The sequence below is a fragment of the Lepisosteus oculatus genome, chromosome 15 (genome assembly GCF_040954835.1).
Source record: "Lepisosteus oculatus isolate fLepOcu1 chromosome 15, fLepOcu1.hap2, whole genome shotgun sequence".
NCBI lineage: Eukaryota > Metazoa > Chordata > Actinopteri > Semionotiformes > Lepisosteidae > Lepisosteus > Lepisosteus oculatus.
Window position 1 is genome coordinate 33,859,585 of NC_090710.1, and position 17,466 is coordinate 33,877,050.

Sequence of the window (17,466 nt, forward strand, 5' to 3'; positions counted from 1 at the left end):
ACCATCACTAGACTACAGCAGTGCTACCATCTGACAGGAAGCAGTTGTAATTGCCTAAATCCAATGCACTGCATATAACAACCCAGAATACTCCACCTGAGGGACCACTTCTGCCAAGTGACGACTATGGCTGCTAACAGAACTCAGTATTGTGGATTGACCCACAAATCCAACTTAAGTTATCAACCTGCTTAAGTGTTGCCACAGTCTGTCATATAGGTACCCACAGGATGGTAACATTATGACTCAATGTCCTGGGGCAGACTGGCAGCATCGGAAAGGCTATTTAAGAAGTCCTGGTACAAGGTCAAAGCAGTGATTTGTATATGGGAAAAACAATGTTTTAGTGGTGGATGGTCATTAATGACAGGCTAATATTTTGCTGGTTGCAGATAATGGTAATCTCACTGTATAGCGCTATGCTGACAGCAGTCTGTGACCTGTGCTTGGCCTGTTGGTACTCCAACACCATAGGCAAGACAAGTACCTCAGTGTAAAAAGTTGGGTAGATGTATAAGTTCACCACCCACAATAACATTGCTGCTCTGACAGCTGCTTGTCCTATTAATATGTATTATGTGTGTTTGTTGAATTTTTCTTATCAATAATTTTCATTTTGATGAAATGGAGAAACACCCCCAAACCCACAGAAAACCTAAATTAGTTCTGTAATCTTACTTTAAATATAGGGTTGGATTTCTAAAATGTTTCAGCTTATTTAAATGCATGAAAAGGACAGAGGACAAAATAATTTCCTTTAATTAATGTTAATAAGATTTAGGTTTAATTAAAATTGTTCATTTCTGAAGGACAAAAAAATGGAAAAGTGAAGTGAACCTCATGCCAGAAGAAAGTTTCCTCTGTTATCCCATAATAATACCGAAGCATGCCATCGTATTGATTAGTGCCAAAACCTGAAGGTTTTTTCTTACCTTCTACTTAAATTGAATATTCACTGTTAATTCATCTCAAAAGAAAAAGGAACAGGAAACAAATAAACTGACAGAAAAGTGAACATCAAACTTCATCAAAGCTTTCTTGACTTAGTAAATACATGTATAAGGGCATCTCTGCAATTGTAATTATTTCCACAAGAGGATGCTCTCGCCATTAAAAGCCACTTGACCACTGAGCCTCCCTTCAGTTCGTAAGACCAATATGGCTTTTGCTTTCTGACAACAACACATTACAGAGTACTCCCAGACAAACCTGTCAATATACGGTGTTTAATCCACTATAAATACCTATTGTACTAAACAAATCTAATAATATTTCCTAACAAAAAGGGAAAATATCAACACAACAGAGCTGTAGCGTTTTGGATCTCTCATTCATAAGTTCGGTTTTGTTGCTAAAGCATCCATGATCCGAGGAAGTGTCTCTATCCACGGGTATTCCCACTGGGAATGAGCGAGTGACTGACCTTCCAGCCGCTGGTTCTCCTTCTCCATGCGCAGCAGCAGGATCTGCTGGTGGATGGCCTTCTTCCACAGGGCCCTCAGATCCTCTGCTGTGTGCCTGGGCCTCTTCTCCACGAAGGCCTCCTCAGGCTGGAGCAGAGCGGCCAGGGGGTCCTTCTCCAGAGCGGGCGCCAGCGGGGACAAAGGCAGAAGCTCCGTCCCATCCAGTCGGTCTACAACCCAACAAAAAGACGCCTGTAAGGATGCACCTTATCGGCAGGCCTTTCTGACAGAACTCTCAATGGAAATATTACTCATTAAATTTGGCTGACACTTTTATTGAAAGCAATTTATATTTGCACCCATTTACATAGCTGGGACAAGTTAAGTAAATGCTCAAAGGTACAATAGCAGTATCTCACAACTGCTTCAAAACAACAACCATGCAGTTACAAGTCCGGGATCCTGACCACTATGGCCACTGCTGCCAATGTATACATTTACAGTCAATGCCTCTAAAAGACTTGACGGAGTTTACACAGATAAGTGTGTGATCAGTTCCCAATACAGACAGTCAGAGCTGAGAAACCTTTTATTTATTACAGCTTTCAGGATAGCAAATTAGAATTCTGACGAGCTAAAGTTGAAAATTAAATATTTTCAGAAATGTACAGCATGGTACTGTATATAATTCTGGTAATATCACTCCTAACAGTTTAAGATTCTGTTTTACAGACTTTAAAAATGGTATCGTGAGTGGCGAATTGCAGCTTTAATTTACTTTAATTTACACTCGAAGAGGGCTGCACAGCTGAAATGTCATTTTTTTTTCTTTGCTTTTCAGCATGGAATAAACCTTTACTTTTTCATTAATTTAAATTTATTCATTCTGCAGACACTTTGATCCAAAGCGACTTACAATTGAATGCAGTCAAGACACAAAGGCCCAGTAACAGCAGCCTGTACAGAGTTTGAAATCTGGTTAAAGTCTGTGCATTTGAAAGCAATGAGACAGACACCTGTTATGTGTAATATTTCCCAAAGAAATGTGACTTTTAAAAATATTGTCCCATACTGAATACAGTATGGCAGTCTGCATGTAGAATTTAAAGGTTAATCCTAAATATATACTGGTCCTGAAATACAGGCTTCTCTAAAACTGGCATTTATGGTAACTAAGAGAGATGGTCTCTCTTATAAAAGTATAAAAGATGCTTTCTTGCATTACAGTGTGTTCCTGTTCTTCTCAAATTGCCCTTTTCATAACAAAATAAAAGGTTTGCTGAACTGCGCTGTGACTTCTTGCAACCCCACATGTTGCAGCAATATAACGCAAAACCACAAGACACTGAAAATGAAAACAACTGAAGGGACCTTTCCGCTGCATCGCGGCGGGGGACTTGTTCATGGGCGAGGCGACCCTGAGGAAGATCTTCTGGCGCCAGGAGATTCGACGGGGGGTGACGGGAGGAACCCCAGCGCTCAGGGAGTCGCTGCTGCACCCCGAGAAGGTCCTCTTCCTGCCTTCACCATTGCTGCAGGACAAACGCCACTGTCACCGGACAGAGAACAGCCAGCGCACACTTCTGCTGAGCAGCTCACGCAGCAGCCCCTGCTAGGGTTTGAACTGCGACACATTAACACTGCAGGTCTGTTAATTATGCCCAGTCGGAACAAGATGCTCTCTGCTGGAGATAGCAGCTTATCCTCAGATGTTTTATTGTCTTTGTTTTCCCTCATACATTTGAAGTACTGGGCAACAGTGCTTAAAACATATTATTTTTTTTCTATTCTACGCACAAGTAGTATTAACTACCAGACTGAATGGCTTCCTTTCATTTTAAACCTTTATTTTCTTTTGAGAGTCAATAACAATCATGGAGAAATAAAGTTTTTCTCTTAATATAAATGTACATTGAACATAATGGTTTTAACTTTTTATTGATGTCACAATCCACCAGTTATTCTTGCATTGTAGAACTACAGGTACAGTATTGGACAAAAAAAGTTGATACCTGAGTAAATGAAGGATTATTGAGGGCTGCCTACCACCCACACAGAGGTGGCTCATGGGCTAATTGAGCACATGACATTCAATCTTCTTAGGGTTACGTATAAAAATGCAGGACAGATCTGGTTCACTACAGTTACGGCCAGCATGGCTGTGTGAGACCTCAATGACTTTGAAGGAGGGGCGATTCTCGGGCTGCATTTACCAGGAGCTTCAGTGACAAAGACAGCTCAACTTGCCAATGTTTAATAAGTCAACACATCTAAGATCATGTCAAAATGGAAATTGGAGGGAATTACATTATCAGCAGGGAGCAACAGTGGGCCAAAAAACATATTCCAGGACTGTGGTATCTGTGGATTAATTCAAAGTCTGTGTCAAAACAAGTGAGAAACTGCAGATCACTTGACTGCAAATTTCAACCTTGGGTACAAGCAGCTAGTTTAATCAAAGAACAGTCAGCTGAAAACTGTTAAGTGTTATAGGCAGCATTTTACTGGCATGACTTGGATGCCTTTACTACTTAATGGTACTGAGAAATCATCTTTACTTCATATTTTATCATTTATTTCTTGCTGGTAGGGATGCCCCAATCCACAGAGCATGCTGGTAGATTTTACACCATGGTGCAAACAGGCTGTGCTGAACCCATGTAGTGACCCAAAACTTTATTAAGTGACCTTACATCGGTATTTCCATTTTTTGTCCATTACCTACATGTTTTAAAAGTTGTGTAATAAAATACTATGATCTATGGTTCAATATTTCAAGGAACTGACTGGTAGATTATATTTTAATACTAATTCCCACTCAAGAGAGGTATTCCAACAGGTACCACAAATCACCTCTTACCTAAGACAGGAGTAGCTAGAATTATTTTCCAAACAGTTGATACCTACATAATTATGCCCAAAGCTAGACAAATTTATAATGGATGTCATATACAGTATGACAACAGTTTAATGTGTGTTATTCAAATATAATTTAAATGAGTAATGACATAGATTTCAATAGTTAAATATTTTTTAAAAATCACCAAAGCTGTATTAGATAATAAAGAAAAACCATTAGAAAAACAAAACATTTTAGTCACGTACAAAAACAAAAAAAAATAAAGTGATATGATTAAATACAGCTTGATTAGTACCTTGATAATTAGTACAAAGCTGTAAGAAGAAGCTGCATAACAAACATAGTAAGTCAGATATCACAGATGCAAAGGAGTCAAAGTACTGAATAAAATGTCAAAAGCTTACAGAAGTGTTTATTTTTCAAATCTCTGAGAGGCTTCATGCCTCTCAGCCTAATACCTTTAGGCCTTAAAGTGCATAAAGAATAGGTTTCTGACAGAAGCAGTTAAAAGTCAATGTGATTAATGCATTAAGTTTAACCTTAAAGACTTTTCAAGATGAATAAGGCAATAATGCTCAGAAAAGCATTTAAGCTACTTGACAAAATGTGCAAAATAACAAGGACCTCTGATCAGCACACAAAGCCCACTCACCCTACAGTGGAAGTGTTCACTGCAAATGCCATCTGGCTTTTTGGCTCTTCTTATTAATTACCTTTTTATTTGGCAGTAATCTCCATTAACCTGCCACACAAGTATGAAGAAAAATCTAAATTGGAAAGCATGAGCTAGCCATCCAATTGCAATGAGATGATGCTTGGTAGAAGTCTTATTAGTTACAGACAAAGCATAATGCACCACTGTTTCATCTCCGAAAAGTGCACAGAAGCTCCTCCTGTTGCAGCACAACCTGGCATATTCAGACAAAAGTAAACAAACAAAAAACGGAATTACAGAACAGATTTAATTGTCAAGGGCGCAGTGGCTAGCCTTGCTGCCTCGCAGCGCAGGGGCCCAGGAATTCCAGTTCGATTCTGAGTGGAGTCTGCATGTTCTCTCTGTGTTCGTGTGGGTTTTCTTCAGGTGCTCTGGTTTCCTCTCACAGTCCTTAAACATAACAGCAGGAAAACTGGCCCTGGTGTGACTGTGTGCGTGTTTGTGTCTGTGTGTCCTGTGATGGACTGGAGCCCGGTCACAGGCATACCCTGTCTCGAGCCCGTTGATTTCCAGGTTAGGGGTGGTTAAACAATGGATGGATATAACTAAATGTCACCACAAAAGCACCCCACTAACATAAGTGTGTGACCTATCAGTTTGAGTCACACAAACTAACGTTTCTAACGTCAATGAAACCCTCCATTATTTTATGTCATGTCCATTATTTTAACAAGAAAATAAAAAAATGAACTCAATTGAAAATCACAATACACATATAAATTCATTGAAGATATATTTCACTCACCCAACAGCCTTTAACTGCCATTTCATAAAGCATTTCAGTTATATGAGTTGAACCATAATATCTAATATTCTCCCACCGGGACTTTTTGGTTTTGTATTCAACAACTTATTAAACACAAGACTAACACCTTTGCAAAAAAAAGACTAAACAAAACTGCTGAGGAAATGTCCTATCAGATCCTATTTACTAACCAAAAAAACAGAAAACAAAGCAGATAATTTTCAGTTTAAAACAGTTTAGCTTCCATACCCTACTACAGAATAATTACCACACAAACACAATATTTTTGTGATCATGGCAGATGAACAAATCTGAGAATCTTCCTCCCAAATAAATTACAAATATAAATACTAGCACGGCTCAGTTATATTTCCTTGGTAAAGGCTGGAAAAAAAAATGCCTTAAAAAATGACATTCAAAAACAGTAACAAACTGTATAACAATCTCTTTTACCACACATAGCTTCTTGTGTTTATAATTGTACAAAAAATAAATATTGTTTCTGTCAAGGAGGTAACCGCATTATTAAGAACTTACTACACCTTATATAAAAAAGATGTTGATCGCACAGCATACATTGCCTTCAATAGTTTCTAAAACAATCTGGAGCATTTGCTCCTGTTATTTGGCGAAGCTTACAACAGAACAAAGGCTACATTTACAGCTGAACTTTTTTGAAAAGGGGTTTCATTTTAAGTTCCTCAATTAATAATTAGTGTCAGCTGATGAGAAGCCCACATACGACAGGCGGCACGAAAAGGCTGATTCTTCCTCGCTATCAGCAATGACATCACAGTCCTTCAATCCTGCCAGATTTACTTAATCCAGAATCTTGATCATTTAAGACAAAAAAGCATTTGTCTCTATTCACTTTAGGTTCTTTTATCATACTGTAGTTTTGTTCTGATAAAGCTGCTGCTGACAGACAGAGCAGACTAGACTGACATGGGAAAGGGCACTCCACAATCACATCTCATCTCACATTTTAGTTCCCATTTTCTGTTCCATCAGCTTAGTTGGTTTCTACTGATATGAAGCTTTTTTCACTCCTTTTCTTCTTAGGAGCTACAGTTACTTTTATTAAATATATATTTTTAATGATCTTTTCACCCTCTGGTTTCACTCCAAATTAAACATTGGCAGTACGATATGTTCTTTCATGTTTTCTATTCATTACAAGCAAGCCTATATCACTACGTCTCTAGTTGCGTAAATTATAACTTCTCATAACAAGGTATGTCACATAGTCCTAATTTCACAGAATGTCCTCTACAGTATAATTTTTTAAATGGTGACCCTAAAGCAAGTATTATCCTCATGAAAACCTTAAAGGATGTTCACAGGTAAAATGAATAAACAAACGAATAAACCAGCTATTACCAATCAATTCCAAAACTACAAAGATAAACAATTTTGACATTAATAATAAAAGCAGAAATTAAACGGCTACCCTCTTCAGGGTCTATGCTGGTCTCCACTTCCTAAATTCATTTACAAATCTCTGAGGGCCTTTAGTAGACAGACAGGGCACATTGCTTATGTTAGTCCACTTATCATATACTACAGTATTAGGATATTAATTAGCACATCACTGATTTTTTCATAGTGGAAAATTCATTCACAAAACAACAGGTCACAATGCAGTGCTAAAACAGAAAGACCTAAAGCAAGGGGTTTCAAAGCAAAATCTGACACCTAGCTTTAAATTTTTTTTAAAGACAGGTAGAGCTGTATATCACCGGAGAGATACAGGAGAAAATAAACCGTGACAAAAAAGAGCCTGAAAAAGCTGATTTTCCACTATGGAAGTTACAGTGATTAGACAAATTAGGAATATAATTAAAGGCAGGAAACAAGCACTGAACAGCGGAGCCCCCTTGATGGCACCATTCACCCCCTGAAACACTGCTGATGGGGCAGAGTAGGGGTGGGCCCTCTCACCTCTTGAAGTTCCCACTGTCGGCCAGAGGGAGGGGCCGGCTGGAGGCCTGGTAAAGGTTTTTCAGGAAAGTAGGAGCTGAGAACGAAGCGGGGATGCTGGAGGAGGAGGAATCGCTTTCAGAAACACTGCGAGTGCGTCTCGAGATCGCAATGGGGCTGGGTAAGGCCAACGAAAAACACATTTTCACATTTAACAGAAAGGAGGAAAACAATGTTAAAAAAAACCAAAGCTGTATATTTGCTGTATTTTATATGTGTATATCAATTTTCTTGATGTCAGGGACATTAAGTAAGGGTAGCACTGGTCAAGAAGTCTGTTAAGATAAACAAGCATCTCAGTGGTGAGTTCCAGCAACTTCTCTTCTAGCATCTCTACAGACTTGGCATTAGAGAGACACAAATCTGTCTAGATCTGTGTGGAAACTGTCTTTAAAGCATTTAATACCCAGACTACAACTATATAGCATATTCAGTAGTGCATTCCCATTAATAAATCTCCAAAATGAAACGTGCAGTTTAATTACAACTTCTTTTTTAGCTACAATAAGATTTTTGGGACAGTCATACCTTGTTATTTGCTGGAGTTTTTGAAAAATACAACAGATAAGGAATTGACGAATAATGAAGCAATTACTTACACAAAGATTAATGTAAAATAGTTGGGTCAATTTCAGGGACTTACATACATTTGCAACAGTACAGTGTTCTTTCCTTTGATAGTTGCACAACACAACAACACAGCAATGAAACATAAATACAAAATAAACCAGGCCAATGTTTGTGTTTTAATGTAACCTTACTTTTTTTATCATTGTTAGAGTTTGGTGAACTTTACACTAATGTACACGTTACTTATTTTATTCTGATTTGCTGTTTGCTTGCAGGCAAGTTATCAATCTTTGAAAAACACTGAATGTGCATGCAGTACAACAAATTGTAGTCCATGCTGTCATCTGCAGCCCATCAGCCCCACTTTAGTTGGGCAGCTTAGGAAGCTGCTGGTGGAACATATCACAACCAAGACCCTGCGCTGCAGCAATGATGAATAATAGGGTTTGAAATAAGTATACCAGCAATGGATAAAGATTCAACAAGTAGATTTGTGGGACTGTACATACAAATAGTATGTTGTTTAACTAAATACTAAAACGTGTTTAAATATGAGTAAATGCCTTCTAAATATGACTAAATAGATACTAGATAGTATCAATTATTCAGATATTAACATTTTTGGTACAATAATATAACAATAACAAGTGTTCTGTCATAACACTTGTCATGAGGTTACGTCATAAAAGGTTCTCCTTGCTAAAGCTAAAACCAAGCTCTCCGTTAAAAAAAAAGTTTGTACTGTGTTTGCATTAAATTAGTACCAAACCACAACAACTGGGAGTTATAAGCCACTTTTCTCATAAGCAGTGTTAGCTCAGATGGTAAAAAGCACGAGATTAAATGTGAATTAAAACATCTTCCATTCAAATTCATATCTCATACTTTTCTTACAAAATCAATTTGCTTGCCACTCTTAAGCTATTTAAGATGAGTTTTTTACTTTACTACAATATATAACAGACAGAACAATACATGTATTTTTTTCTGTACACTTCATCTGGCATCACCAGTCTTTCACAACAGGCCCTATAGTATTGGGGATGACAATAAGAATCATAACACACCTTCTATCGTCTGCAAGTTCAGAAACAGAAAATTTGACAACAAAATCAAACTACATTCCTTCCTATCTGAGCCTGTTTTGCAAAGGGTAAAAATAAGTTATGAGAGAAAATTAGATATAAGGTCCACAAAACCAAACGTTGTAGAGTATTGCTGCCTCAGGCAGAAAGAGTGAGCTGGTTTTCACTGTACCTGCTCTGCAGCAGCTCAGGCGCCACAGACTGCTGCCTCTGGATGGGCGATCTGCTGCTCTGAGATCGGGAGTCTGGGAAGGAGATCCTCTTCTTGCTGGAGGGTGGGTGGCTGAAGGTGTGAGCTCGTCTCCTGAACTGCGGAGAGTCGGGGTCTTCCTCGGGGAAGGCCTGTCCCAGCGAGGACACTGGGGAGGCTGGTGGGGTTGTAGGGGGAGAGTCCCCGGGGGAGCAGTCCTGCAGAAGGAACCATGCAGCTGACTTTCAGAGGTCTGAGCAGCTCATGGCAGGAAACATGACAAAACTCTTGATCCATACACACGGAGCCACAGATCTATTGTATGTAAATTTTCTGCTGGACTCACTTCCTGTGACTCGCAGCGACACCACCTCGTGTTTTTCTAGAATCATACTTGGAACCAAGTCTACTGTAGTTCTTTTTTCCACCCACCAGAATTTTTTGTAAATAAAAAGGGCACATTTTAGGAGTTCAGCAAACCCTGTGTAGTCGGAAAACACCCCTTGACAACTGAATCAGTGCTTCCTTTTCATATCAGCAACATATTTCCTGTAGCTTTCCAAATATTCTGGAAGACAAACTGTTATTTCAGGATACCACTACTTATCAAAAAGAGATTTCAGGAAGGCAGAAATTTTCGAACAGTAATGTGACAAATGACACCAGAGACAAAAGTCATCCCTGTTATGACAAAAGCCCAAAAGATAAAACCAAAAAAAACCCCACAAAAATCCATTTGACATCAGTAATTCATGTCATCACAGAAAAAAACGTCTGAGGAATGATATCTTAGAGCTAGTGCTTCTAATAATTTTCCATAATCTGACACGCTTCAGGATTTGATTTGTAAATTTTATGAACTCTAACAAACCAGGTCAGAGACTCAATTAAAGGCTGCCATAGCATTTCATGCACAAATCCCACAAAGACTTAAAGTGACAGATACATTTTGAATGAGGTCTCATTAAATACATACCTTATCGGAGGCTAGGCTGCTGGACCGCTCATAACTGTCCATGCTACCAAGACGACCTCTCATTCTGCTTGCTCCCTGTTTTAACGATACAAGATTAAACCACTCTAAAATCTTGTTCTATATAAATAGAAAATAATTAGTTCAAAAATCAGGATTAACCTACAATATTATCACAAAATATTGTATATATTATATATTATAGTGATAGCTGATGTGTGGTGAGCGTTCTGGTGCACTATGGCTGCCGTTGCATCATCCAGGTGGGGCTGCACATTGGTGGTGGTGGAGGGGAGTCCCCATTACCTGTAAAGCGCTATATAAGTGTAAGCAATTATTATTATCTTCAGAGAACACGTCAGGGCTGTGAAGATTAAAGATCTCTCCAAGCCCATTGTTTCTCATTTCACCTCTGACGGCCACGACCACACTAATCTCTCCCTCTGTGTTCTCAAAGACGGTTTTCCGAACTCATACATCAGAAAGACCACAGAAACTAAAATTATTCTGCAGTTAGGATCACAATTCTCCCTTCCCTTAACGACAGATTACTGTTCTTTTAAATTTTCTACATTCATTGGAAGTTTCATTTCACACCTCTCTGCACCCATTCTGACTTCACACCTCTTGATTGGCCTCTCTTTCTGTCCCCTGCTCCCGCCTCTCACTCCTCCTCCCTCCCAACCTTTGTTCTCCCGCTACTTTACCTTTGCCTACTGCCCTGTCTCTCTCACACCTGAAGAAGGCTCCACGGCCGAAACGTTGTGTTCCCTTTCTTCTTTTTTTCAGCATGGAATAAACCTATTACTTGTTCCTTTGCAGCCTACGCATGCTGACGCAGCTACCCACCTCAATTATTATTATTATTATTATTATTATGTACATTTATTATCATTCTGAGTCATACTTAGTTGCATTTAAACGAATGGCTATGTACCATTATTTGTTTAAAAAGCCTTAGAAAGCATTTTAAAAATTGGCTGTTCTGTTCCAAAGTTATAATAACTTAAGATATAATAAATAAGTTATAATAACGATTCCCTATCATTAGCCTTTTTGTTGCACACAGCCTTTTTGTTGCAGAGAAGCTGTGTTTATGGCATAAATGTGGCTCATCATTACATCATTACATTATTAATGTGGTAAATCATTACAAGATAAAAAAAACCTGAAACTATGCTTGCACATGATTTATTTCTTGCTAACAATCTAAAAGTATTATTCTCTTCCTTGCAGAGAACAGTGCAAATGAAGTTGTGTGTGATGATCCCATAGCCTACATCACATTTGAATATTCCTGTTTGTAACATCTTACGATACAGCTTTGAATTCCACAAAATAGACACTGTTTTGTGCTTTAAAACACAAACAGATGATTGGGCAGGAAAAATGTTCTCTTCTCAAACAAAAGTATGTATTTATCTATCACTGTGGTGTAAATAGGTCAAAAATAAACTGCTCCAATGTGCTAGGGGCCACTGGAAAACAAGGAACAGTTTTCATAAAAGTAATTAACCTCAGTGATGCAGGAGAAAGTAAGGAACATTGATGCAAATTAAGTAATGTAAAACATTGGGATTTCCACATATGTAAGAATGTATTTAGTTAAATATTAATTTAATTATTCAATAAATTTACTTATTCACATCAAAGGCCTCCTGTTCAATAGCTGTCAGATGTTCGATGTTGGCATTGTATAATGTTTCTTTGTTTTGGAGTGAAATTAGCCATTCAAAATGAATCAGTTGTGCCATCAATTAAAGACAGCTGTCAGCATCCCGGCCTTTTGAGACCGGTCTCAGCATTAAGAGAAAAACCAAAGCAAAAAAGAAACAGCTCTGATCTCAGCTCAGTCTTTACTGATGCACATTCCTCTATGCTTGATGTGTCTGGCTGTGAAACGAGCTTCACAGGAAAAATAATAGGCTCTCTGAGTTCAGTAAAATCAAACAGGAAACCTCTCACACTGTTCTACCATGTGAATTAAAAATGGCTCAACAAGACAAATTACTATTAATTAACAGTCAATCTAACTACAGATTACTACTAATCCTTAGGATTCAGATTTAGTCTAAACATGCCCTACTTAAAACTGCGATAAGCTGCCAGCTGGTTAAAAACCTTTATTCTGGTTAAATCTATGCAAAAATAATGTTTTCCTTGCCATGTACATTTCTGCCAAACCAATGCAAACAAATATTTTTTGTACTTTACATACCTTTTCACATTCTCATTTCACAATTATAGTACCAAAAAACTATAACAGAAAAAAATAACCAAAAAAAACAAAGCTAGAGATGAAGGCACTTAAACAAAACTAATTATCATGAGATGGCTACACATACCCTTGAAAATATATTTTCCAGAGAGTTGGTCAGAGACTTCCGAGCCTTGTTCTTCAAAACGTCGAGTTTAAACCTGCCGCTTGTAGAAACGCTCTCCGACAACCCGCTGTTTGATGAGTTTGGCTTTCAAGTGCAACACAAAAAGGAGAGATAACACAAACATATAACATGTTTTGTTCATATAACAAAAACTTGAGAACAGTTCATAGAAAGTCTAATTAAAAAATGAAAAAAAATACTTTTTCAATTTTGTCAACAATTATTTTCCAGAGATTTCCAAATATAGTCCCCCACAGCCATAGGGAGAAGTTAATTTATATAAAGTTAATTTATTGCCACACAATATAAAAAAATAGTTCTCCAGGAAAAGAGGATTGAAAATGACTAGATGAACAGCTGGATAATAATTTTGCTTCAAGAGCAGGAGTTTGCAGTTCAGCATCACCATACAACACACTGTATGGTGATGCAAGCACTACAAGAACATAATACAGCAGAATACAGGTCTACAATCACACGTATTTTACCAAAATCCTTTATCAACATGTAACAACAAATTCTTGGGAATATCTACTTGGGTTTTTCCTTTCCACATTAAATCTGAAATGAAAAACCATGAAACCAAAATTTTCAAAACCTTAAAAATGACCACAACTGAGAAAGTTTTTTTTTAAAACTAAGTTACACACAATACACAATCTACTTAAAAAATAACATCAATGACCTTCTTTTTATCTCCCAACAGAATGAGATATTTTTTTATCTAGTTTTTAAATAGTTTGCCTTAACTTCAGCCAGCCAAAGATGTTATGTAAAAATTGAAGACCCAACAGCAGAGGCCTTTTTTTACAGGACATTGTACTGTGCCTCAATTCCTACTGAATGTGCGAGATCTCTATTCTGAAACGTCTGAAAAGGGCACTTCCGCTCCTGAATTACAGTTGTCAGGTAAGGCCAGATGGTTCCCTGATCATTCCTACTATGACTTTTCTGTAAATTTATTGACAAACATAAAAAGCTTTTGTCTTGAACAGAAAGGAAAAGGTAGAAAAGGTTCTAAATTAGAGAAGAATTAGGGATTATTTTCAGAAGAAAGATGACAGAGAAGTTATAGGAGCTTGTTATCTTCAGCTGCTTTGAGACACAAGTACTGAATTCATCCACATCTCTCCTGGGTTTTAAATTTTAAATAAGACAGATGAGCCGGTTTAACTGAGTGGGGCACTGTGCTGCTGCCCGGTTCAACACACGATTGGATTTTTTTCGTATTAGCTTAAAGGAAAGAACCTGTAACCATGTAAACCTGTTTTGCATACAGGTACAGGGTAATCCCTTGCATTTACAAGGGACATGTGTGTCTGCTATGATGTATATGCAAATCCCCTCCAATCTTTACAAAGTCTGAGTAACATGGAACCCTAACAAACAAAACCACACTTTTAGATCAATCCTATTATGTTAACTGCCCTGTGACAAGCGTAAGTGAATAAAGACCCCTGTCTGATTTCATTTTCATGGTCTTGTCACTTCGGATATAGTGCACTTATCTAACAACAGGGAGCAGCAGTGCTGTGCTGCAACAGGGAGCAGTGGACTACGGAGCCGTACCTGGGGAGTCTCTCCAATGTGAAGATGAGTTTTTTGTTTAGCTTCACACAACTGCCTTAGGTGCAGAATCACCAGCTCGTTTTCCTCTTGATCGCTGCTTGGCTTCATTTTCTACAAGGAAAAGGTCTTGCATCTTTAGGATAACAATTAAGATAACAGAAAAGCCATTTTATACCTTTTTATATCATTATTGAACAAATAGAAGCACCTAATCTAATGATCAAGTTTTGTTTGGACTGATGTATAATGTTAAGAGAATATAAATCCACATATTTCTTTCCCTGCAAACATTAAATTGAAAAGCTAAATTAATGCTGCTTATGTACAGTATTACTGGTATATCAGGTGGGTAGCTGCATCAGCATGCGTAGGCTGCAAAGGAACAAGTAATAGGTTTACTCCATGCTGAAAAGAGAAAAAAGAAAATAAAAAGTTTCGACCATGGAGCCTTCTTCAGGTGTCTTACTAGTATTACTATTAAGATTATTACTAGCGGCTTATGGACACACCAGCATTCGGGCAAGTTGGCTATGGTTTTTGAATAGTATAGGAAAAATAAAAAATGGAAATGGGTCTTCTCAAGACCAAGGAAATCATTAGTTTTTAAATTGGTAGGGTGGAGGTAGACGTTAACTGGGCTGAGCTCTATTCATTTTGGAGCAGAAGAGAAGAAGAAGCCAGATGGTGACGTTCATCCACTAAAGAGGACTTGGCAGTTGGTTACTTTGCATTTGGTATTAGTAAATATTGGAAAAAAGAGCTATTATTATTTAGCTAACTGATAAATCTTTTTAAAAAGCTAAATACAGGGATTCAAGAATACAAAAAGGTTTTCACCAGAACATGGTAGTAGTCAGGCTGAAACCAAGTTCTGCCTTTTTCACATGCAGGAATCTAATATATGTCAACAGATACATCTGAGCCACCCGACTCCCTAGCAGATGTAATATATACGCACATATTTTACCTGAACACGTTCAAAAATGTCAGCCTGTTCATTGTCATTCAACAAGGAAAGATGTCTCTGTATGATAAGCTTTGCTCTTGGTGGGTAAAGACCTACAAGAGGGTTAAAAAACAAAATAGATTAATCTTTTTTATTCATTAAGTTTTTCTAAGACTGGAAAAGCTAAAGTTTCAAATTGTGTAGGTATGACAATGGCATTTGTATTAAATTATCTGGACATACCATAATAATTATCTACAATGTTAGATATGAATTGTTTAAGATTAAAAATATAAAGTGACAAAGAGAGTACTTAATACAATCTTATATATTGATGCATTTCACATGAAAATTAGTAGGCACTACACTAAAAGCAAAATGGCACAGTGGGCAAGTGTCAGGTTACCTTCTATCCTTTCACAGAGTTTGTGTAAGTCATGCATTGGGCAGGCTTCACACAACTTGATTTGGGTTTTTGCATTCTGAAGAGCAGCAGCAGTACTAAATGCTTGTTTCAGAGTCAGCATCACCTCATCCACCTGCCAGGAAAACAGAAAACCAGAAAGAATTGGGTGGCTTTTTTATCTTGTTTTCGATTGGGTGACCGGTACAAAACAAGAAATACATACAGTGTATTATAAACACATTTGCTGTTGCCAAAGAAATACAAAGGGGCAGTGGCTTTTCAACAAGTAAAAAACAGTGGAAACATGAAGAAAATACTTTAGACAAGCCATGGCATAAATAATACAGTTGTGTGGCACCTATCATTGTTTTTATGTGAATAGCTTTGTATCACAAAGCCCGTGGGGGCTACAAGAAAAATGCACTCTTTGCCTGAATGGGACAGGATGATAAAGAAAATACTTTTACAGCTGCACAAAATAACTTTTCCTTGATGCAACAAATCCAACACTGTTTAACAAAGCAACACGATGAGAAAGGGAATACAAAACAGGCTTTAGTGTTGTGGCAGAGAGAATTCCAAGAGTATACTGTTCTCTACTATGAGACGGCACTCACCAGAGACTCACTTGCACACTGGAAAACATAGCACACATACTGACTTGGACCTGACTCAATAGCTTCACGGCAGATGAAACCAAAGTGATCAGTTTGTTTAATGCCCTGTAGAAAAGAAAATATACAGATACATATTCGTACACATACATTGAACACCGCATAAGTCTTGCTCAATTATTAAAAGATTAAACTTAACTTTTATGGTAAACAGATACAGTGCTTATTTATTGAATTTAAAGTGTTTTCTATTCCTTAAAAATGTAGGCAAAAACAGGCAGAGCATTATTGAAATTTTTGCCTTATAAAGATAAATCTAGAATATTGTAAGCTTTTTATTCGTACATAATCATTTGAAGATTAGGTAGTTTCGCCCTATAATCAGTACAGATAGAAATATTATTTAAATAGAATCACTGACAATTGTTTTATTGATATACTGACCTGAGAACATGAAGAAATATCTTTAAAATTCTTTTCAAGCACCACTGATTTACTGTCAGGACTAATAAGGTTTACTTCAAAACGTCCCACCTATAAAAAAAAAACATAAATAGTCTATCTGAAAGCCGCTCTCTAAGGAAACCAACAGTACTGAAAACTAGTTCATAATATCTTAAGATGAGTGGAGAGTATCTCACGGCAGAGGGACATAAGGCTTTATGCAAAACCTGTCATTGTGAGCTACATACTATAACTCCACTGCTCCCATTTAATCATTCCATCCAATCTCAAAATAATTTTATTTCAAACTAGACATGATAGCACCGCTGTAATGCACTGTAAAATGTGTTTCCTAGTTTTGGAACTTAGTCATTCAAAGGCAAATGCTGAGCATTTGTTAAGATAGAATATTAAGAGCGATTCAAACACCAAAAAAATCATATTATTTTAATGAGGATCTGCTTTGTAATCAATGCAATCAGTGGAACTTTTATTTCTGAGTTACTTCTGCAGTCCTCTACTCTCCTCAATTTATGAAGCATCTAGTAACTCTTCTCTGGTCTCTCTGCCTCTCTGTGGCAA

At 37.5% G+C, this 17,466-nt stretch overlaps 1 protein-coding gene across 5 annotated transcripts in view; it reads right to left on the reverse strand.

Annotated features, from left to right (window-relative positions):
- The window catches only part of tbc1d4 (TBC1 domain family, member 4), a 63,729-nt gene that overhangs the window by 14,054 nt on the left and 32,209 nt on the right, over nucleotides 1-17,466 (reverse strand). The window contains exons 3-13 of one of the 5 annotated variants that reach the window (XM_069179284.1): nucleotides 16,885-16,974; nucleotides 16,444-16,548; nucleotides 15,827-15,959; nucleotides 15,433-15,533; nucleotides 14,475-14,585; nucleotides 12,867-12,989; nucleotides 10,525-10,599; nucleotides 9,531-9,766; nucleotides 7,665-7,760; nucleotides 2,775-2,935; nucleotides 1,424-1,633 (exon numbers count right to left, since the gene is read on the reverse strand). In XM_069179284.1, the coding sequence (XP_069035385.1) occupies nucleotides 1,424-1,633; nucleotides 2,775-2,935; nucleotides 7,665-7,760; nucleotides 9,531-9,766; nucleotides 10,525-10,599; nucleotides 12,867-12,989; nucleotides 14,475-14,585; nucleotides 15,433-15,533; nucleotides 15,827-15,959; nucleotides 16,444-16,548; nucleotides 16,885-16,974 (1,441 nt within the window). Of the gene's footprint in view, nucleotides 1-1,423; nucleotides 1,634-2,774; nucleotides 2,936-7,664; nucleotides 7,821-9,530; nucleotides 9,767-10,524; nucleotides 10,600-12,866; nucleotides 12,990-14,474; nucleotides 14,586-15,432; nucleotides 15,534-15,826; nucleotides 15,960-16,443; nucleotides 16,549-16,884; nucleotides 16,975-17,466 lie in introns of all 5 variants that reach the window. The other 4 variants (XM_069179283.1, XM_015364540.2, XM_015364543.2 and 1 more) reach the window with 4 other exon arrangements.